At 35.3% G+C, this 22,448-nt stretch overlaps 2 protein-coding genes and 1 non-coding gene across 3 annotated transcripts; 2 read left to right on the top strand and 1 right to left on the bottom strand.

The window, feature by feature from the left end:
* The first annotated feature begins 1,132 nt into the window (after positions 1-1,132).
* Positions 1,133-1,753, top strand: LOC110901671 (uncharacterized mitochondrial protein AtMg00810-like). Its single transcript, XM_022148479.1, has one exon. The coding sequence runs from the start codon at positions 1,133-1,135 to the stop codon at positions 1,751-1,753; it is 621 nt and encodes a 206-aa protein (XP_022004171.1).
* A 2,195-nt stretch (positions 1,754-3,948) lies between these two features.
* On the top strand, positions 3,949-15,405 carry LOC110899285. The gene is made up of 18 exons (XM_022146164.2): positions 3,949-4,247; positions 5,707-5,896; positions 6,010-6,237; positions 6,387-6,473; positions 6,878-6,967; positions 7,828-7,954; positions 8,034-8,131; positions 8,871-9,039; positions 9,141-9,262; positions 10,309-10,437; positions 10,520-10,618; positions 10,692-10,749; positions 11,408-11,483; positions 11,579-11,708; positions 12,333-12,490; positions 12,902-13,169; positions 13,260-13,353; positions 14,464-15,405. The coding sequence occupies exons 2-18, from the start codon at positions 5,711-5,713 to the stop codon at positions 15,243-15,245; spliced, it is 2,901 nt and encodes a 966-aa protein (XP_022001856.1). The 5' UTR covers positions 3,949-4,247; positions 5,707-5,710; the 3' UTR covers positions 15,246-15,405.
* A 2,380-nt stretch (positions 15,406-17,785) lies between these two features.
* On the bottom strand, positions 17,786-17,856 carry TRNAG-CCC. Its single transcript has one exon. It is a non-coding gene; the product is annotated as a tRNA-Gly (tRNA).
* Positions 17,857-22,448: the final 4,592 nt, after the last annotated feature.

The following is a 22,448-nucleotide window of genomic DNA, read 5'->3' as shown; positions in this document are numbered from 1 at the left end:
TCCCTCCCACTTCATTTATTCGGCCCATCCCCTACCACTTCAAACAGCCCACTTACCACTCCTAACAGCCCTCCATCCAACCCACCACCGCCCCACTCACATACCGGCCCATCACCCCCCCACTCATCACAGCCCTCCACCCAACTCCAATCAAGGCCCACCTGTGATACACTCCAACCCACTACCTACCTCCTCCCTTGGCCCATATGCGTCGGCTGCCCACTCCCCATCCACGCCAGCCTCTAACCCAATACCTTCCCCTACTTCACAGCCCACTCGCACTTCACCTTCCCCTCCAACCCCACCCCCTCCCCCTCCTCCTACCCGAACCATCCGCACTCGTTCAATGGATGGAATCGTTAAACCGAAAAATATCTTTAACCTTCATTCCTCGCCCATCATCCCTATACCTAAAAACCCAAAGGACGCCTTGTCCAACACGGAATGGCATAATGCCATGACCACCGAATTTAATGCTCTTATTAAAAATAAGACGTGGGTTCTAGTTCCGAGGGAGCCTAATATGCATGTGTTACGTAGCATGTGGCTATTTCGCCACAAATTTCGGTTAGATGGTACATTGGAACGATACAAAGCACGTCTTGTTTGTGATGGTAGTAATCAACAACTTGGGGTGGACTGTGGTGAAACATTTAGTCCTGTTGTGAAACCCACTACCATACGCACTGTTTTGTCACTTGCCTTGTCACAATCGTGGCCCATTCATCAACTCGTTGTTACCAATGCGTTTCTTCATGGTAACCTTAACGAGACAGTATACATGTACCAACCTATGGGGTTTCGTCATCAACAATATCCCGATCATATGTGCTTATTAAAGAAGTCGCTTTATGGTTTGAAACAGGCCCCTCGTGCATGGTACCAACGCTTTACAGATTTTGTTCTCTCCTTGGGATTCAAACAAAGCAAGTGTGACAATTCTCTTTTCACTTATCGCCACAATGGAGCTACAGCCTACTTGCTAATTTAAATTGATGACATCATTCTTACAACATCGACAGACTCTCTTCGCATGCACCTTATGTCTCATCTCTCTGCTGAATTTGCGATGAAAGACCTCGGGCAACTCAATCATTTTTTGGGTATCCACGTTCGACGGCAAGGTAACACCATGTTTCTTTCTCAACAGGTTTACGCAAAGGAGATCATTGATCGAGCCGGTATGTCTACATGTAAACCGGTTGCGACCCCCGTTGATACTAAGCCAAAACTTGGCTCAAATTCGGGCGCTGATTTTGAGGATCCAACGTTGTATCGTAGTCTTGCGGGCGCCCTACAATATCTAACATTCACGCGACCCGATATTTGTTACGTTGTGCAGCAAGTCTGCATGTATATGCATGCACCGAAAGTCGACCACTGGAATGCTCTCAAACGCATTATACGATATCTACAAGGTACCTCCTCTCACGGTCTCACCATCGGTACCTCAGCGGACTTCTCTTTACGTGCATATACCGTTGCCGATTGGGCAGGTTGTCCGGATACGAGACGCTCCACTTCCGGCTACTGTGTCTATTTAGGGCCAAACATTGTCTCCTGGTCGTCTAAACGTCAATCCGTTATTTCTAGATCTAGTGCTGAAGCCGAATACAGGGGTGTTGCCAATGTCGTTGCTGAGATTTGTTGGCTTCGCAACCTTCTCTTGGAGCTACATCGACCTGTCACCACAGCTAGCCTTGTGTACTGTGACAATATCAGTGCAATTTACTTATCCGGTAATCCTGTTTAACATCAACGTACGAAGCACATCGAACTAGATATTCACTTTGTTCGGGATCTGGTTCAACGCGGTACAGTTCGTATTCTTCACATTCCTACGCGTTTTCAAGTGGCTGACATATTTACCAAGGGTCTGCCTAAAGTCTTATTTGATGATTTCCGCTCCAGTCTCAGCATTCGCCCTCCTCTGGCTTCGACTGCGGGGGTGTAATAGACAATGTATAATAGGAAACAGTATTTGTTATATTTATTATGTAATATTCTCTCCAAAAGAAGAGATTGATTGTAATCTTTATATATTGATGTGAATGAATGAGAAGAAGGCAAGAGAGTTACATTCTTTCAGGGTGGTATGTTCTTTTTAGGGTTAGGGTTAGGGTTAGGTGTTGAATTCCCTGAATTGCCCTTTGTTGTTCCTACGTGTGAGGGCCCCTCTGCCTCTTGGGTCTTTCTATAATTGCCCTTAAATGCAGGTGGTTGTGAGGTGCCTTCAACATTTATTTCACAACTAGTCCGTTTTGGAATCCCACCCAAACATTTGACCCGGAATCTGGTGTTATCATTCCTTGTACTATGGAGTTGTCTCCTGGTATAAATTGCATGATTCTTGACCATCAGCTTAATACTGTCCTTATCAGCAAATGACTGTCCAAGATAAAAGGGACGTTCACTTGATGTTTTACACCTTCTCTTGTTTTTCCTAACACTCCTACAAGCTCTTTCAAGAGCTGTGTCAACATCTGAGTCAGTTAAACTTTCGAAACCATCTAAATCAACCTGGTCATTGTTTTCATCTACATCAATATCTTGTTCATGCTCTTCAGTAATGTCAACATCTATTGCAACCTTATATTCATCCATATCTACACTATAATCTTCCACTACATTATCTTTATCAAATATGTAGTCTGGATCTTCATCATCCTCATCATCTTCCTGACCTACCTTATCAATTGTATCTTTCCTACTCTTAGCCTTTACACTTTTCCTAGTTGTAGACTTTACACGTTTGCTAGGGGTAGTCTGTACACCTTCTGCATTTTCACCTTCACTTGCACTACCTTCACAAGAACCTTCATAACTACCATCAACACTATCACATTCACTATCTTCATCCTGCAGATCACTATCCTCATAACTTCCTTCATCACTCAAGTCTACATATTCAGGTTCTTTTTCAACATCCTTTTTAGAAAATCTGCTAACATGTTGAATATACACATCTAGCACTTTGTTTGTTTCAACATAGCTAAGCATTCTAATGATATCACTGTCAGTGCCTAGAGGCCTTAAACCTACCATTAAATCTACCCTTAGAACCCTAAAATGGTAAACCACAACATCCTCTTCTGAATAACCTAATGCTAACAACATATCATTCATAACTATCAATGAAAACAGATCAGAATTCACATTATCCACATAGTTTACCTGACCCCCGCCGTATTCAAACTCAATTTCATCAGTGAAATCACCACCATGGTGAAATTTCAAGGTGAATAATTCAGGCCGATAGCTGTAGAATAAGAAAAAAAGGTTTATTCAACATTGTCTTAACGATTTTTGAAAAAATGGCAACAAAATTCCAAGTTATCAATCAGAAATACGTACCGTATTTTACATCAGGATCAAAACCGGAGCCTTCTTTTCGAACAGAGCAGCTAAAATCCTCATAATCGTCCATTGGACAAGATGATCGTAGAACATAGGATTTCGGAGGGTTTTGGAGAAGATGATTTTTGGGGAAGATGATAATATCTGTGCTTTTATGAGGTCAAAGGGTTATTTAATATTATTAATTAATTAATAATGTGTTATAATAAAACTATACTGACTATTTTGCCCTTGCGAAAAAAGACAAAATAACATGATTTTATTAGACTAATATCAACTGATTTCACTTTTAGACCAAAATGGCAATAAAAATAAAACCACAAGAACCCAGATTCAAAATATTTAAATTTTGAATTAAAATGTAAAAAATGACCAAACCGACCAAAATCACAGTTTACTCTAATTTGATATATAGACATTTTAAAATGGCACGTTTATAATGAACTCTTTTTAATCCAAACCACACGTTTAGCAAAGCTTAGTCACAGCTCACTACATCCACAAGTGTTGACCTATAACAACATTCCAACTTATTGGCAGTTATGTTTGTCTTTACTTCTATTCGCATGTGGACACACTTCATTTATAAAACAAAAACCATCGACCCCAACTCTTAACCGTTTTTATTTTCAACGTCAACTACAAAACCCGATCATACCGATATACTCAGTTTCGATCGCTGAAAACTCAATTCGTCGTTAATTTCGGAGAAAAGCCACCAGTCACTAACACGTCACCTCCACTTTCACGTGTCCACGTGTCCTTCCCTGAAATCGGTTGTACGTTCCGTACGTCGTCTAGAACGTCTTACAGAGGCCACTTTAACTGTCAAACGATCCAGAGTCGCCGTAACAGTGTAGCTAATTCATTGCGAATCGACATCGTTCTAGGTATTTTTTATTCGCACCGTTTTCTTTCCGTTTCTGTGTTAAGTTTTGTTGCTAATTGATTCCGATTTCTTCGATTGAGTAATCGATATGTTGATTTACGCGTTCGATTTTGCAATTTGACTGTGAGTTAATAAGTGTTTAGTGTTTTGTTGCTAATTGATTCCGATTTCTTCGATTTAGTGATCGATATGTTGATTTCTGTGTTCGATTTTGCAATTTGACTGTGAATTGTTGTGAATTGATTATAATAATATGTTTGATTGTTCGCCAAATTTGAAGTAATTTCGATTCAGTGTTGATTGAGTGATCAAAATGTTGATATTACATGTTCACTTTTGCAATTTGACTGAGAATTAGTTAGTGGTATGTGGCTAATTGGCTCCGGTTTCTTCGATAATTATAAATTAATTTCAATTTTGGTTGATTGAGTGATCGATATGTTGATTTTACATGTTGATATTGCAATTTGATTGTATATTAATAAGTGTTTTGTTGCTAACTGATTTTGATTTCTTTGATTCACTTCCAAATTTGCAGTAGTTTTAATTTAGAGTTGCTTAGAGTAATCGATATGTTGATTTTACATGTTGATTTTGCAATTTGACTGTGAATTAATAAGTGTTTCGTTGCTGATTGATTCCGGTTTCTTCGATAAGTTTGAAGTAATATGAATTCAGCGTTGATTGAGTGAACGATATGTTGATTTACATGTTCATTCTGCAGACTGTGAGTTAATAACAGTTTTGCCGTTAATAAATTCATATTTCTTCTATCCATATTTGCAGTAATTTCAATTCAGTGTTGCTTGAGCAATCAATATGTTGATTTACATGTTCAGTTTGCAATTTCACTGTGAATAATTAGGGTATTGTTGTTAATTGATTTCGATTTTGTCCTCCAAATTTGCAGTTAATGGCGATTGAGTAACCGATATGTTGATTTATGGGTTCATTTTGGCAATTTGACTGTGGATTAATAAGTGTTTTGTTGCTAATTGATATCGATTTCTTCGATTGTCCGTCAAATTTGAAGTAATTTCAATTTAGTGTTGATTGGGTAATCTATATGTTGATCTACATGTCCAGCTTTGCAATTTGACTGTTAATAAGTGTATTATTGTTAATTACTTAGATTTCTTCGATTGACCACCAAATTTGCAGCTTGTTGTTCAGCGTTGATTTAGTGATTGATATGCTGATTTATGTGTTCAGTTTTGCAATTTGACAGTTAATTGATAACTGTTTTGGTTAATTGATTGAAAATTTGTGATTACAAAACCTCAGATCTCAGGATTCTTTTGAGGTTTTAACTTTTAAGTACATATTGATACAGATATATGATCATATGAAATGGGAACAATTGTTTACACATTTGGGTGTCTGACTTATTCTAGGGCTAAATGATTTCACTGAAAGGTTATTGATATATTTATTTTGGTTATCTTATATCGTATGTATAGAGGTATGAGAATTTCGGAACTCGTCGGTGCTTTTGTTCGAAGAATACTCCGTGTTCCATACTATCTGATCACCACAATTATTATTTTGTACAATGAACTTGCTAAGCTATATACAATGGGATCGGGGAACATCTACAAGAGGCGAATGAAGGTTTTCTCATTGGCGTTTCTCGTATACCTGGATTACAAGGTTTGTTCATTACTTCATTTGTGTGTTTATTGAGTAAAAACGGGGTCTTTTAAGGCGTGTATATTCAGTTCTTTGACATAAGGATCGTTTGTTTTTGGTGTTGGTTAATGAAGGCGTTGCAGCAGAGAGAGAAATTGACGAAAAGATCAAAACGGGATGGTTTATGGGAGAAAGCTCATGAGCGGAATGCTAAACGTGTTCTTAAGTTGATTGTGGAGTTGGAAGGTTTATGGGTGAAATTGGGACAGTATTTATCTACTCGTGCCGATGTGCTTCCCGAGGCCTACATACGCCTTTTGAAGCAATTACAAGACTCTCTTCCCCCTCGCGGATTAGACGAGGTATTATTAATTTGTAGAATGATTATCTATTGCATTTGTCATTGATTTAAAGAATGAGTAACATAATACGTGTGAGTTGTTAAAATAGATTATCACATGTTACACTTTCTTTTTCCTTGATCATGTTCTTTTTATTCTGCATGCATCAGGTCTGTCAAATTATAGAGACACAGTTAGGTCAATCAATGGATAATCTATTCACTAATTTTGTCCGTGTACCTTTAGCAACAGCATCGGTAAGAACCCTTTTACGTTTATTGTCAACGCAATTTTTAACATAATTTCGCAGAAGGCTTACTGTAAGATCTTAACATAATAAGAAATCAACAATAAACTAAAAACTAGACATTGTCATATACTCCATATTACTTTAGCAATCAACACTAAACCTACACATAATTTTGATCTTCTGGCTTCTGCTTCAATTTTAGTTGATAGTCACTCAAATTATATTAGTAATTAGTAACTATATATTAATTAGTTCAAAATAAACTAGTAATTACATACACATCCATGAGCAACCAAGATCGTTCCAAAACTAAAAATTCCTTTGATCTACACCAACAACGAGTCATAACTTTGCTTTCCATTTGGTTAAATAATCTCTGAACCATTTCGATTGCATAAATAATATATGCAGATAGCTCAAGTTCACCGTGCAACTCTACGTGACGGGCAGGAGGTGGTTGTTAAAGTTCAGCACAAAGGCATTAAAATTATAATCTTGGAGGTAGTTCATTCTGGAGTCTCAGTTCTTTCTTTTCATAGCCATCGACTTAAATTTGATCATGTCATTATGCGATATATTAATAGGTAGAGTGACCAAAAATGACATTTTTGTGGACAAGGACAGGCCTTCTGTGAAATGAGAGTAGAAATCAATCAAATTAGGTTAAAAGAAGGGATAAAGAGATAATTCCTTTTACCCTTACATAAAAACCTTTATTGCAGCTGATATGAAGCTTATAATCCAAACGCCCCATATTATAATATAATATATATTAAATTATATCATGATTGCTACAGTAAGTTATTTGCTATTTTTGTTTTGGTTATCAAAAGTTTTTTTTTTTTGGGTCAATTTGGCCACATGAAACATAGGCTTTCTTTTATTTTATATTTATAAACTAATTAGGAAATACAAATAATTATAAATTTTATACTTCAATTATTTTTTCCCTATGTTTTTATTAGATATGTTAAACAATTTGGGTATTATTTATTCTATACTTTTTTAGGTTTTAGAATAATTATAGTTTTATCTGATTATTTTTTTGCTAAATTCAATTGTATAAATTTGGATATGCCACGGTACTATTTCATACCTTTTTTAGTTTTAGAATAAATATAGTTTTATCTGATTATTTTTTGTTAAATTTATTTATCAATTGTAATAAATTTGGATATGTCACAGTTTTACTCGATTTTAATTTATGATGTAATTTTTTCGTGTATTGCGAATATACTGTCACATGTGTTTTTATCTACTTCTGCATGGTTTTACTCGAATTTAATTTATGACGTGACATACCGCCTCAACGTGCGGGATATTTTACTAGTTGTAATCATCTAACATTAGTTCTTTTACAGGACTTGAAAAATGCAAAGTCAATAGTGGACTGGATAGCTTGGGCCGAACCGCAGTATGACTTCAACCCAATGATAGATGAATGGTGCAGGGAAGCACCTAAGGAACTAGATTTCAACCATGAAGCTGGTATGATATAGATTACTACTTTGGTTTATTTGCAATTCTTGTGTTCAAGTGTCGTTCTTAATGAATTTTGTTCTTGTAGAAAATACTAGAAAAGTCTCTAGAAATCTAGGATGCAAAAGTGAAGGCCGTGACAAAAGACCTGAACATGTGGAAGTATTGATGCCAGAAGTTATTCAGGTATCATCCTTCCTCACCCTCTATAATAGATTGAGGCCAAGTTTAATAGTACATTCCCAAAAGTAATATGACCATAAGGGTCTAAGGAGCGTGTTTTTTGGGCTTTGGGTTTAACTAGGCCTAGGATAGAAATTTGGGAAAGATATTTAGGCCCAAATGGTACTTTAGGGCTAAGTGGGCCTAGGACCAGTCTTGGGGTCAGGCCTGCTTGTTCTTAAGTGTAGATTGGTGATACAGTCTAATGTGGTAGAATCATATGAGGTAACCAGCTTACAAACACATGTATTACACTGGTTAAATACGGAAAAAAATGTAAATTATAAATTTGTATATAATCTTATCAATGAAATGAGTTATTACATAAAATATTGAAACAAAAAGAAATGTTACATTTTCAGCTATCCAAATATATTTTTTTAAGTTTTTACTTCTCTCTTGAGTCGTTAGAATCCATCTTGTTATATACAGTTGTAAAACAGTAACACTAAAAATATGAAAATAATGATGATAAGATTGGAAGTGTTTTTAAAATTTATTGCAAGTTATAAGGTCCGAACAAGTTAACTGTAATAAGCTCGTTTAGACTGATCCTAATACGATGAGTACCTACATTTCATAGGTATAGTATAGTCTTCTCTATGCACCCTAAGTTATATAAGAAAACCATTTGTAGCAGTAAACCAAAAACTGGTTATTTAAATGATATATGACTTGCTAATAATTTTTATTTCATTCGTAGTCTACTGAGAAAGTCCTCATCCTAGAGTATATGGACGGAATACGTATAAACGATTCTCGTGCTCTAGAAGACCTTGGTGTTGACAAACAAAAACTTGTTGAAGAAATTACACGTGCATATGCGCATCAAATTTACGTTGATGGGTTTTTTAATGGTGATCCTCATCCGGGTACTCTCTCTTTCCGTCATTGCTCTCAGTTCTGTTTTGACATTCACTTCAAACATTTTCGGTTTGACTTCTCGGTCAAATCTTCTTTTGACTATTTTCAGGTAATTTTCTTGTGAGTAGGAAACCTCCCCATCATCCAATTTTGCTTGATTTTGGGCTTACAAAGTTGCTTTCAAGCTCCGTGAAACACGCCTTAGCAAAAATGTTTTTGGCAGCTGCAGAGGTTTGTACACTAGTTATATAATTTAATGTAACAAATATATAAATTATATTTGTCCCCTATACATTTCATCTTTTACAAATCTTTGGTTAACATTTCGGTCTAAATTTTGGAAGTTAACACGCTGCAACGCGCACGTGTGGCTTAACGTTTTTACGTCTATTTTTTCCCAGTTTAACGGCCCTATCGCAACGGGCGGGTCCTAAGTCGACTTAGTTATTCTTTTCTACTTTTTACGTTTCGGTCTAATTTTTACACGTTAACACGCTGCGACGGGTGTGTATGGTTCAATGTTTTTACGTCTACTTTTCATTCGGTTTAACAGTCCCGCTGCAAAGCGCGGGTCCTAAATACTAGTTTCTTTCTAAATACTACTCTTGGCGAACTTTTGGCATATAGATCAGTTTTTAACTTCGTGTAACTAATTATCTGATTATTGTGACTTGAAATCGCCTTGGATAAACATATGCTGCTTTTGCTTTTATAATAACCAGTTTTGGACAACTAATATCATCCGCACTGCCACAAAACTGATTATGCAAGGGTAAAATAAATAAACTTTTTACTTTTTCTTATAACCTAATTTGGAAGACTTTTATCCCCAATTCGCAAACTTCATTGAAAAAGGTCACTTTTGGTCTTCTTAAACATGAATTTCTTAGAGTAAAGTACACGGCTGGTTCTGTGGTTAACCAAAATTTTGGATTTTGTCTCTAGCTTTTCAAAAGTACATGGATGGTCCCTGAGGTTTGCACATTGTAACGCATTTAGTCCCTAGCCAACAAATCTAAAGGCTTCAGGAGGTCCAAGTTAGGGACTAAATGCGTTACAAAGTGCAAACCACAGGGACCATCCATGTACTTTTGGCAAAAGTTGGGGACTACATGTGTTACAAACTGCAAACCACATGGACCATACGTGTACTTTTGGAAAGCTAGGGACCAAATTCAAAATCTTGGTGAAGCATATGGACCATCCGTGTACTTTACTCTAATCATAAATTATCAACCACTGAAACAACTAATTATTGTAACTGTTTGTTGTTTCAGGGTGATCATGTGGCGCTTTTGTCTGCATTTGCTGAAATGGGGCTTAAGTTGCGCCTTGATATGCCAGAACAGGCTATGGAGGTAACAAATGTATTCTTCCGGGCTACTACTCCAGCAACTGAAGCTCTTGTAAGTGGCACCAATTATCTAGCGGTTTTCTTAACATAAAACTGTCTAATTTGTGCAGAACTCATCATTCTTTTTGGTTTAGGAAAATATGAAATCTTTGGCAGAGCAAAGAGCGAAAAATATGAAAATTATACAAGAAAAAATGAAACTTGACAAGAAACAAGTTAAACGTTTCAATCCTGTAAGTTCTTTTCTTTTCCTAGTGTATATATCATGTTACGATTCATAGGAACTGATTAAAAGTTATCTTCCAGATTGATGCTTTTCCAGGAGACATTGTCATTTTCTCGAGGGTCCTTAATTTGCTGAGAGGTTTTTATTCGGTCCTTCAGATTATTTAAATAATTCAGGCGTTAAATATTCAGTTTTCAGTGTTTGGATGAATATATTCTGCTTCTCCAAACACTCAAAACATCAAAATATCTCATCATAAATACAACTTCAGAGTTGATTATGTGTTTTGGACATGGTTGTAAAAATCCTGCCTAGCCTCCGATTAGTCGCCAATTAATCGCTAGTTGGAGGTTCACCGTGTAATTTTTTCATCTAATCGGCTAATTAATCGCTAGGCGGTCAACAATGGTCAAATCCGGTCCTAGTCGGCTAAAAATCGGTGGCAGTCTAGCGATTCCGGCTAAAACCTGTAAATTCTGGCAAAGATTCCAGCCAAAACCCCGTAAATTCCGGCACTTAATTCTATCTACCTCAAAATATGTGTCGAAGAAGGTGTTGAAACATGTCTACTTAAAAAAATTACATATAAAAATGTGAGTATATACATATAAAACTGAGAATTACATGTAAAATCTCAATCCGATTAATTCCTATTAATCCCGATTAATCCTAGTTAGTACCCCACCAGCCGACGAGCGCCTAGCGGTTCTTACAACACTGGTTTTGGATACTCAAATATCATATACACTATCAAATCTCACATCCAAATTATTCAAAACATTCTAAATCATTTCAGGGCTTTCTTCCTCGATGAATGTTCGCATAAGCTATCTAAGTATCATGAGACCTTTCGCCGAATCCGTTTTGAAAAGGTATGATCTGTTTTTACTTTAGTTACGCGAGTTGACACTCATTCTCCGATCATACGTAACCATACCCTTCTTTTATAAACTATCATCTGTTTCAGTGACATGAACCATGGACCATCCTCAAATCCTAACTGGGTATACGACAGTCCAGTGCATTCTGATGTAGAAGCCAAACTGAGGCATTTCTTGGTTGAATTAGGGAATGCTGATAGAATACTGGGAATCCAGGTGTGCGTCACTATCAATAACAGTCTTTTAAGGGCTGTAATTGAGCCGAGCCAGGTTGAGCTCGAGTTCGAGCTCGAAATTAAATGAGCCAGCTCGGCTTGTAAAATGTTCGAGCCAGCTTGAGCCAAATCGAGCCGGCTCATTATTTTTGTATATAGTTTATTTTTTATACGAATATTGATAACATAAAAAACAAAAATAAAAAAAAGTACACGTGTATCTATATGTATTATTTTTATATATTTTAAATACCTAAAGGCATATTAAAAGTATTATATGTATAATTTTTTCTTATTTTCCCATATTTTTACATGTTATTAATTAATTATACTTAAAATGTTAACACTCCAACCCCCTCCACATATTTTTTTATTTGAATTCATTTAAATGAAAATTATTCTATGTATAATAAAACAATTCAAGCCGGCTCGCGAGCTCATGAGCCGAGCCAGGCCCAGCTCAAGCTCGGCTCGTTTACAACCGAGCTTTTTTCGAGCTTTTTCCAAGCGAGCTGCAACTATTTTGAACACCCCTATAATTAATGTGGATGAATTATGCTTCCGATCGCAGGAATAATTATCTGCAACAAAACGCTTGATTGTATTATGTTATTGTGTTTCTTAGGTTTGTGCATACAAAGACGGGCAAGTGATAATTGATACTGCAGCTGGAGTACTGGGAAAATATGATCCTCGTCCAGTTCAACCCGATAGCTTATTTCCTGTTTTCTCTGTAACAAAGGGAGTCACAGCTGGAATGGTACATTGGCTGGTTGATAAAGGGTATACTCTTTTGTTTGTGTGGAAACTGGCAAACCACTAATATTATTTAGTGTAGTCGCTAACACTTTTCTCTAACTACAAAAACCATTGTCGTGAAACCTTATAATAAATATTAATTTTTTTAAGTGGCCTAAATGGAACGTATATGAAATTTGGTTACTATTTAGTATTTTTTTTTTCAAGTTTAATGTGAAGAAGGAGATAACTCTGAAGAATATATTCACTAAATAATTACCAAGTTTTATAATTGCTCCATCATTCAGTTTAGATAATTATAAAAAGAATTTCTATAAATACGACAATATTGAAAGGTATAGGTAACTTTATTATAACAAGATAGAAACTTGGTTAGAATTTTATGATTTCATCCCTGTTTTTAATAATAAATAATCATATGTAATTTCATTATAGGAAACTGAAGCTTGACGAAAACGTTACAAACATCTGGCCCGAGTTTGGCGCAAACGGAAAAGATCAAATAAAAGTCAACCATATACTAAATCATACAGCTGGTCTGCACAATGCGCTAGCCGGTATTGCTGAAGAAGATCCTATGTTATTTTGTGATTGGGACGAGTGTCTAAAACGCATTGCTATGGTTGCACCCGAGACAGAACCTGGTCGTGAACAATTATATCATTATTTATCATATGGTTGGCTATGCGGTGGAATCATTGAGGTACCGTTACAAATGTTACATACCCCTTTGCATTTTAGTTCCTTTTAAAACCCTTGAAGTGCTTAACATTTCATTATTTTGAACACGTAGCATGCTTCTGGGAAGAAGTTTCAGGATATTCTAGAGGAAGCTTTTATTCGCCCACTTAACGTTGAAGGCGAACTTTATATAGGGGTTTCTCCGGGTATGATTCACCAAAGTTATCATAATTTAATAATAGAGTAAAACACCATTTTCGTCCCTGAGGTTTGGCTAGTTTTGCGACTTTCATCCAAAGGTTTGTTTTTCCCATAGTCACATGGATCGCTGTTCGATCCGGTTCGCGGAACGAAAACGGGTACGTAGTTCGTGAAATTTTAAAATTCTGTACGAGGGGGGTAGGTTCATTCAGAACGCCAATTTGGTACGCGGTACGGCGTACCATATAGTTTGGTACGTCGTATCGTATATAAAACGATTATTAGAATATAGTTTATAAAAAAATCCAATTTGAAAAACAAATTTGATAATCATATCCAAAATTCAAAAGCATTTCATAACCATAATCATACTTCATAAGTTCATAAAGAAAACTCATAAAACAAAAGCAGTTCATAAGCATAGTTCATAGCATAATCCATTAAAAAGGCGGGAAAAGTGTCTAAACACGTTTGCAATTCGTGCATCTATTGACTGGTACACGAATCGAATCGTTCCGAAACGGCGAATTTTTCAGTCGGAAACACGTTTTTCAGTGATTCGGAACGAGTATTGTGATAATCGGGTACGACCTTTTTTCCGATCTGGTTCGCGAACCCAGGCCGAATGGTTCGATTCTGTACCCGATTCTGGTACGGCCAAACCGATTCGGGATTCGAGGGGGGATCTGCGTTTCCTGTGACTATGGTTTTTGCGCATCTGGATCCAAAAGGTTTGAAATCTTGCCATTTTCATCCGGCTGGTTAACTCCATCCATTTTTTTCCGTTAAGTCAAGGGTATTTCCGTCTTTTTTTGTTAACTTAAAGGGAAATTCGGTCTTTTTCACTTTATGTACAAGCATTTAGCATAATGTACAAGTATTCAAAAGACCAAATTACCATTTAAGTTAACAAAGAAAACAAAAATCCCCCTGAGTTAATGAAGAAAAACAGATGGAGTTAACGAGCCGGATGAAAATGGCAAGATCTCAAACCTTTTGGATCCAAATGCGGAAAAACAGACCTTTGGACGAAGTTGCAAAGCTGGCCAAACCTTTGGGACGAAAACGACATTTTACATTTTATAATAAGAAATTGTTTTATAAACTCGTTTCAGGTGTGGAATCTCGGCTGGCAACTCTTACACTTGATACAAGTGATCTTAGTAGGTTAGCGCAAAAACCCGACATTCGCAGGGGCAGCTCGATCTCCACCGCACTGCCTTCCACATTCAAGTTCGAAATGATTGCTGGCCTCATTCCGTTATCCAATACGCTCAATGTGCGTCGCGCAATACTACCTGCCGCCAATGGACACTTCTCAGCTCGTGCATTGGCACGCTACTATGCCACCCTCGTGGACGGTGGTGTTGTGCCGCCCCGTCATTCCTCTTCTTCACTTCCACCACTCGGAAGCCATCCTCACCACCCCATATTCCTTACCAAGAAAACTTCAGTGAAAGATGGAAGCAAGAAAGATTCAAACGGTTCCACAAGTCCACAATCCGATCTTTACATCAGAATACCGGAAACCGATGATACAAGTGATGAAGTCGACTCTAAAATCTTTACACACAGTAGAACAAAAATTCACGACGCCTTTTTGGGAAGTGGAGATTACAAGGATTTGATTATCCCGAATGGGAAATTCGGGCTAGGATTTAGAAGGGTCCAAACAACCGATGGGTTTATAATCGGGTTTGGTCACTCAGGTATAGGTGGATCTACAGGATACTGTGACATAAACAATAGGTTTGCCATTACTGTGACGCTAAATAAGTTGTCTTTTGGGGCTTTGACTGGGGAGATAATACGGTTCGTTTGCTCGGAACTTCATCTTCCGGTCCCACAAGACTATGCAGGATCAAGGGAGTCCATTCAACAACCTGTGATCAATTAAACAATATCTGAGGTACAACATGATCAGATATGTAACCTTGCAGCAATTTTGAGTTAAAAATGTTTAGGGAATTATAAATATGGTGTGGTATAAAGCTCATTTTTCTTCACTAATTCTCTTGTTACTTTTTGCTATTGTTATTATTGTTAAAACATCAAAATCAGTTGTGAATTTAAGATTTGAAACCACATATCCTTTAACTTCGTAGAGGGAACAAAATAAATGCGCCAAACGGGTCAATTAGTCAGCCGGGTTGGATCGGGTCGTTACTAATAGCATATAACACAAATGTATCTTCAATAATGAAACATCCAACCTTTCTGATCACCATGACCCGTTCACGTTAGTGTCATGTCACCCACCTCTAATCAATCATCCATAACCACTACTCTAAAGGTGTGGTTATGACCCAAACCACTATCCCATTATTTATTTTAATTTATTTTTGTCTAAAGAAAAACGAAAGGAAATATTGGAAAATAGAAAAGAGGATCATGGTTGCCATCGTTTAATCCATGCGAACCATGGTGGATGAGACAAGGGGGTGGTGTAGCCTTTCATTCATGTTCCTACATGACAAATCATGTCTCAACCATGACCCCCACACTCTTTAGCCTTATAATGAGTTTTCTAATTTTGGTAGGTTTGTCAAATTTTTAAAATCATAAATTGACTGGCAATTATTGAAACTGAAAACATAAATAAACGTGTAAATTATGTTAATAAAGATTTACGCGTTTTAAGCTATAAATGAAAAGTGCGAAATTTTGTAAATTTTGAGGGAAAATCTTGATGTCGGAACACGTACAAGACGCGAAAGTCGTTCGAACGTTACGCGACAATTATGGCTTGACACGTGTGGTTTTTATTTTAGGGGCAAAAGGGTATTTACGTCTTTTAATCTTGTTTATATCAATAACAGAAAGTAACTTAAACACAATGATTTGGATCACACATTTTCAAAAAGTCACAACCCTTCAAACTACTTTTAAAATATATCATATCCCTTACAAAAAAAAGTCACAACTTTTAAATATATCACACCTCTTCAAAAAGTCACGACCTTCAAAATACTTTCAAATATATCACACCTTTACAAAAAGTCACAACCTTTCATATACATGCAAGAAATCACAACACGGTAGCCAACAATTGACTCTCACCCCTTTGCACAACTAACAATTAATTTCTATCACTTTCGCACCGCTTCGCACGCACCGCTTTGTGTTGTATATATTATAATATATTATACAAAAAACAACATAAGGATTAAGAACATGACGTTAGCAACTACGGTTGACCGCTATATGTGAATTAACACAACTCTCAGTTTGATATGTCGTAACTAATGGCAAGGAGACGATGACATCAACAACTTCTCAAAGCGTCTTTAAAAAAAACCACTCAATTAAAAGGTTGGCATTTAACGAGCCCGGCGAAAGTGGCATTTCGAAAGAAAAAACAGAAGAAAGTGACGTTTCAAAAGCCACGATTGACATTAATAAACAGATATTATAACTCACAAATAAATATTATTATTATTATTATTATTATTGTTATTATTCTTGTTATTATTCTTGTTATTATTCTTGTTATTATTGTTATTGTTATTGTTATTGTTATTGTTATTGTTATTGTTATTGTTATTTATTGTTATTGTTATTTATTGTTATTGTTATTCTTATTGTTATTCTTATTGTTATTCTTATTCTTATTCTTATTCTTACTATTATTATTACTATTACTATTACTATTACTATTACTATTACTATTACTATTACTATTACTATTACTATTACTATTACTATTACTATTACTATTACTATTACTATTACTATTATTATTATGGCTCATGCATTAAATATTCTTAACTTAAGTCTCACCGTTTGAGATTATACCACTTCATTAAATATTACCAAAGATACTTACATAGCATGAGATTTTTCTTCATATTCCAAGCAATGTGCCCAAACCGTCACACCGTACAATATCCCCCAAATCCGTTATTAGTTCTTCATACTCTATTCATCACTAATCACATCCTATCTCCAAATCAAAATCTCCTTTCTTCAAACTCCATTAGTAAATCACACCAAATCCATTAGTTTGTGAAATTTACTTATTGACTTATGACTTTTTGAAAAGAATTTTTTTAAAAAGTGTTTAGATTAGCTTATGGGGTGGGAAAAGCCAATAAGTCAATAAGTTGTTTTTTAAAAAGTGTTTGGCTTAGCTTATTGATCTAAAATGACTAAAAGGGACAAACAAATAATATAAGAAGTGTTAAATCAGGGGTAATATGATAATTCGGTGTTTGAAAAGTTATAAGCTAATAAAAAATCACAACATGTTAACTTCTCAAAAACTCCTTTTTCTTCTTTTCAAAAAGTCATTTTAAAAAGGACTTTTAGGTTTGCGAAACACTGAAACTCCTTTTTAAATTTTTGATTTAGTCAATAAGTTGGTTGGAAAAGCTTAGCCAAAGATGCCCTTAATACCACACTAGAAAAAGAATAATAAAATTAAAAATGATATATAAATGCGCATCCGGGGAATCGAACCCCGGTCAGTACCGTGGGAGGGTACTATGATACCACTACACTAGATGCGCTTTTTTGTTTGTTTGTGCTGACATTTTAACATTTTAATCGAAGTTTAATTTTTCAATATAGACAAGTGGCCCATGCATGATTCATGGGTATAATTTTATATACCGTACGACATGTGTATATATTTAAATGCTAAGGGAAAACGATAATTAACTTTCATCACAATAAAATAAATAACAAATGTATTCATATACTAGTTTATAAACTCACGTATTACACGGATTATATATATATATATACATATTTAAATACATCATAGGATTGAAATTACATTTTTACATATGATAGTGGAAACGATCTAAAAATTAGAGTTGTATTTTGTCAGAAATATTCAACTGAGTGTAAAAAGTATTTGAATGCTTAAAATGTTCTTAATCGTTTTATAAAAAAGAATACTTATATCATACTTTTGATAATATGTTTTTGCTACTCATAAACAATACACCAAATATTACAAAATGTGTATAAAAATAGAATGTACAAAAGGTGTTGAAACGTTGGCCTAACATGACTCAAATCCTTTTTACCCATAAAAAAATACATATTTGAAATGAACCCGTTCAACCTGACAAGAAGGATAAATAAGATTCAAACATTTCCTATTAAAAAATAAATAAAAATCCTATTACAAATATGTGATTGACCTGAGTAATTTATAATATTCACCTTAAGCATAAATTATTGTCAAATACAAGAATAAATCAGAAACCATAACTAATATGTGGCATATGAAAATTATAGATAATATGAAAAAAAAACTAAAGCATAATTATTTAATTAAAAAGTATTAAAATCATAGGTTTTAAAATTATAGATAATTGCCATTAAAAAAAAGTTGAAGTATAATCTTGAATTTTAATTAATATTAATAGCATATTATTATTAATAAACATTAATTAGAATTAGATGTTAATTAGATAATATTATTAATGATTTAAAAAAGAAAATGCCATGTGTCATTAGTTGGAATTTTGAATAAGAAAAGGTCATGTGACATTAGTTGGGGTTTTTTATTAGAATTAGATTTACGAAAGATTTGTGTAAAAATGAGAACAATCTATCTACTATAATAAAAGAAACCAACTTTTGAACACTTGTCATTCATTGAATGTATCCTTAAATCTATCCTTATCTTATATTAACTAAATAAATAATAAATTAATATTAAATCTTATCATACTTTAATAAGATATTATCCTCAAATCTAAATAATAAATTAATATTAAATGTTATCCTTATTTATAAAAATATAACTTTTTTTATTATTTGGTATACAAAATTATATTTATTCAACTCGTATAAAACGCGGGGTTTTTAAAAATTTAACTTTTTTTTTTTAATATTTACTATACAACGTTACATCTATATAACCCGTGTAATACACGAAGTTTTTAAAGATATAACTTTTTATCATCTGCTATGTAAAATTAGATTTATTCAACACGTGAATACACATGGTTTTTAAGGATATATACTTTTTTTATTTGGTAGATTTTTCAACCCGACAATACATGGGTTTTTTAAAGATACGACGCTTTTAGTATTTAATATACAAAATTACATTTATTTAATCTGTGTAATACCCATAGTTTTTAAAGATATAACTCTTTTTTATATTTATTTAACACGTGTAATATACGGGGTTTTTAAGGATGTAATTTTGTTTTATCATTTGGTAGATTTATTCAACTCGAGTATACACGGGTTTTTTAAAGATACGACGTTTTTAGTATTTAGTATACAAAATTACATTTATTTAATTTGTGTAATACACATGGTTTTTAAAGATATAACTTTCTTTTATTATTTGATATATAAAATTACATTTATTTAACCCATACAATATATACGAGTTTCATAAAGATATAACTTTTTATTATTTAAATATATAAAATTACATTTATTCAACCCGTGTAATACACAGGGTTCTAACCTAGTATCAAATATATAAAATAATTTATAAGGCACTTAACACTAAACAAATATAGTGTGACAACCCAAGATTTCAAAGATTAGTTTTGCGTTGTACCATGTGCGTGATATTCGAATAGTAAAGTATTGTTATGGTTGGTTAACTATACACGAAACCGTTAAACGTTTATATGTGTCGATTAGTTAATTTAGGAAACTAACTAAATTGGGCTGCTAATTTACTTGACACACCTGGGCCGCGAATTTGCTTAGCACACACATACCTCCTGGCCAACGGGCCCCTTTCATCTCGGCCTCTCGGCCCACGCGTTAGATCAGGCCCGAAGCCCAGAGCCCAACTCCCATACTATACGTAATTCAAGAGGGTTATGAGGGAGTTTTGGTGACTTTAGAAACTCACGTAAATTTCTATCTTCTCTCAATTGGTGCGACGGCAGGAAGCATCCCCCCCCCCCTTCAGGTCGCGACTCTCTTCTCTCGTTGTTCTCTTCTTGCTCGCATCCCTCTCACGGTTAGTATGTTTATCACTTAGATGTTTTACAATTGTTGTCATGGTAGGTTATGTGTTCATGTTCTAATGATAGAGGTGTATGTGATTATGATCAAGATGGTCGTTTAAGAAAAGTGGCACTGTGAAGGTGTGGAGTAATTGATTATTGATTGTGTTGGATTCGATGATGGTGGTTGTGCAAATCGTATGTGTGTATAAACGAAAACAAGTGCTTATATTAGTAATAGGTGATTTAGGGTTCTAGGGATATGAAAATTATTAATTACAAAGGTGGGCAAGTCTAGATCTGATTGCATGAAAAAAAAAACTAGATTAAAAAAAAATAGAAAAAGATATTGTGCCAACTGTTAAATGCTGATTAGTTTGTTTAGGAGTCATATAGAAGTTTGTGTTGATCTTGCTTGGGGAAACTGTTGGTGGTGATTGGGGGTTGGCTATTGAGAAAATTGCACACGTGGGCTGAACATCATTATTGGATCACACACCTATTGTGTTGGGCTATGTTGGATCGCACAAGGGCACCAAGTCAAACACTTGGTTCAGCTGCACAAGTCTTTGGGATTGGGTTTAGTGGGCCGGTGGTGTGGGTCGCACATGTTAACATTAGTTGCACATTGCACGTTTGGGCTGGCCATGTTTATGCCATGTCACACACACTTAATGAGCCATAATTGAACTATTACATATTGTTGAGTTATGGCCTGAAAACGCATCACCGGATAATAATCGTATGTGAAATATGAAATATGAAACATGAAATAGATAATAATCTTATGTGAAATATGAAACATGTAATGGATAATAATTGTATGTGGAATATGAAACGTGAAATATGACTATTTGTACATATGGTTAGCCTATGTGAGATAATTTGTGAGCTACTGGAATATGAAACTGATTATTACTAATAATCGTATTAGGGTTGGTTGAACCACTGTAAGCAAGTAACTGATCTTACCGAGCAAAACTAAGGTGAGTTCATCTCTTGAGCATGCGTCCCGGTGATTGGGACAGTCAGTGGGTATCTGGGGAGGGATAAGTCTTTTGGGTAGAAACGGGAATGTTGGATAATATACTCTTCCTATCACCTTTAAAGTCCCTCCGTGTTGTTTGGTTACCTGGGAGGTAACATGGTATTAGTTAGTAGCGCTACTTAGGTTTGGCAACCTCACCCCGTTCCTGGGAGGACGGGTGTTGAACTAATGACCTAGTCATGACCAATGCTTTGATAGGAGCATTGGAGAAAGGGCAAAATAATCAGAAGCCGTCTTGTATTGGGGTATTATCAACATTGTTTTCAACATTACTTTCAGAATTAAATTCAATGGATTAACTAAACACTTGGTAATCAACGTTTTCGTAAAACTATGAACTCGCCAGCGTTGTCTGATACACTTGTTGCATGCTCGCAGGTCGTTAGATATCCTGGATTTGGGAACTTGCTGTCTGCAGTAGCTGGAGTGGTCATGGGTCGACTGGAGTGATTCATGTGATTGACTTATTGATTTTATATCTTGGTTTGAAACAGTTTAACTTTGGTTTACTATTTGCTTCCGCTGAACATATTGGTTTTCACTTAAACTTGTTGATGGTATTTTATTAATGATTGAGAACTTTATTTAGAAACTTGTATGGGTTCAATGTGATTAGTGGCTCATTGTTGGTACGTCACACGCCTAACAGGGACACTCCCTAGGTGGTATTTTGGGGGTGTGACAGTTTGGTATCAGAGCCACTGGTTATAGTGAACTTGGTTTTAAAACGTTTTTTTTATAAAACCAGACTATAACCGAACAGTACCGAAATCGACCATTGCACACTCAGCTCCAGATAGCAAGGTTCGTCTCTCGATTACTCATTGCACAATATAACTAGTGAACACTTACATATGATATTGCATGTGATTGCACGTTTAGCACAACGATATGAATTCATGTACTACTTGCATGTGTTAAATGATTGATAGGGTGGTGTTACCTTAGAGATTCGCGACCCCTGTTTTGTGATATTCTTTGTTTGAAATCTGAGTTTGAGGAACCATTTGACATGAGTTAGGAGGAATTGAGATGAGCATGCAAATCACAATATTATTGTGGGTGCACACATAATAATAATGTGGGGTGCATGCGAGTCCCAGTGAGGCTTAACAAG

This window comes from Helianthus annuus, chromosome 13 (assembly GCF_002127325.2).
Source record: "Helianthus annuus cultivar XRQ/B chromosome 13, HanXRQr2.0-SUNRISE, whole genome shotgun sequence".
In the NCBI taxonomy this organism is placed as follows: Eukaryota; Viridiplantae; Streptophyta; class Magnoliopsida; order Asterales; family Asteraceae; genus Helianthus; species Helianthus annuus.
Note: the sequence above shows the minus strand (reverse complement) of the source record. Positions and strands in the feature narration are given on the sequence as shown.

Excerpts from the sequence above, each read along its gene's own strand:
- LOC110901671 (XM_022148479.1), top strand. The coding sequence starts at position 1,133 with ATGTTTCTTTCTCAACAGGTTTACGCAAAGGAGATCATTGATCGAGCC.
- LOC110899285 (XM_022146164.2), top strand. The coding sequence starts at position 5,711 with ATGAGAATTTCGGAACTCGTCGGTGCTTTTGTTCGAAGAATACTCCGT. Across the intron at positions 9,040-9,140 it reads TAATGGTGATCCTCATCCGG|GTAATTTTCTTGTGAGTAGG; the intron begins GTACTCTCTCTT and ends GACTATTTTCAG. Across the intron at positions 13,170-13,259 it reads TATGCGGTGGAATCATTGAG|CATGCTTCTGGGAAGAAGTT; the intron begins GTACCGTTACAA and ends TTGAACACGTAG.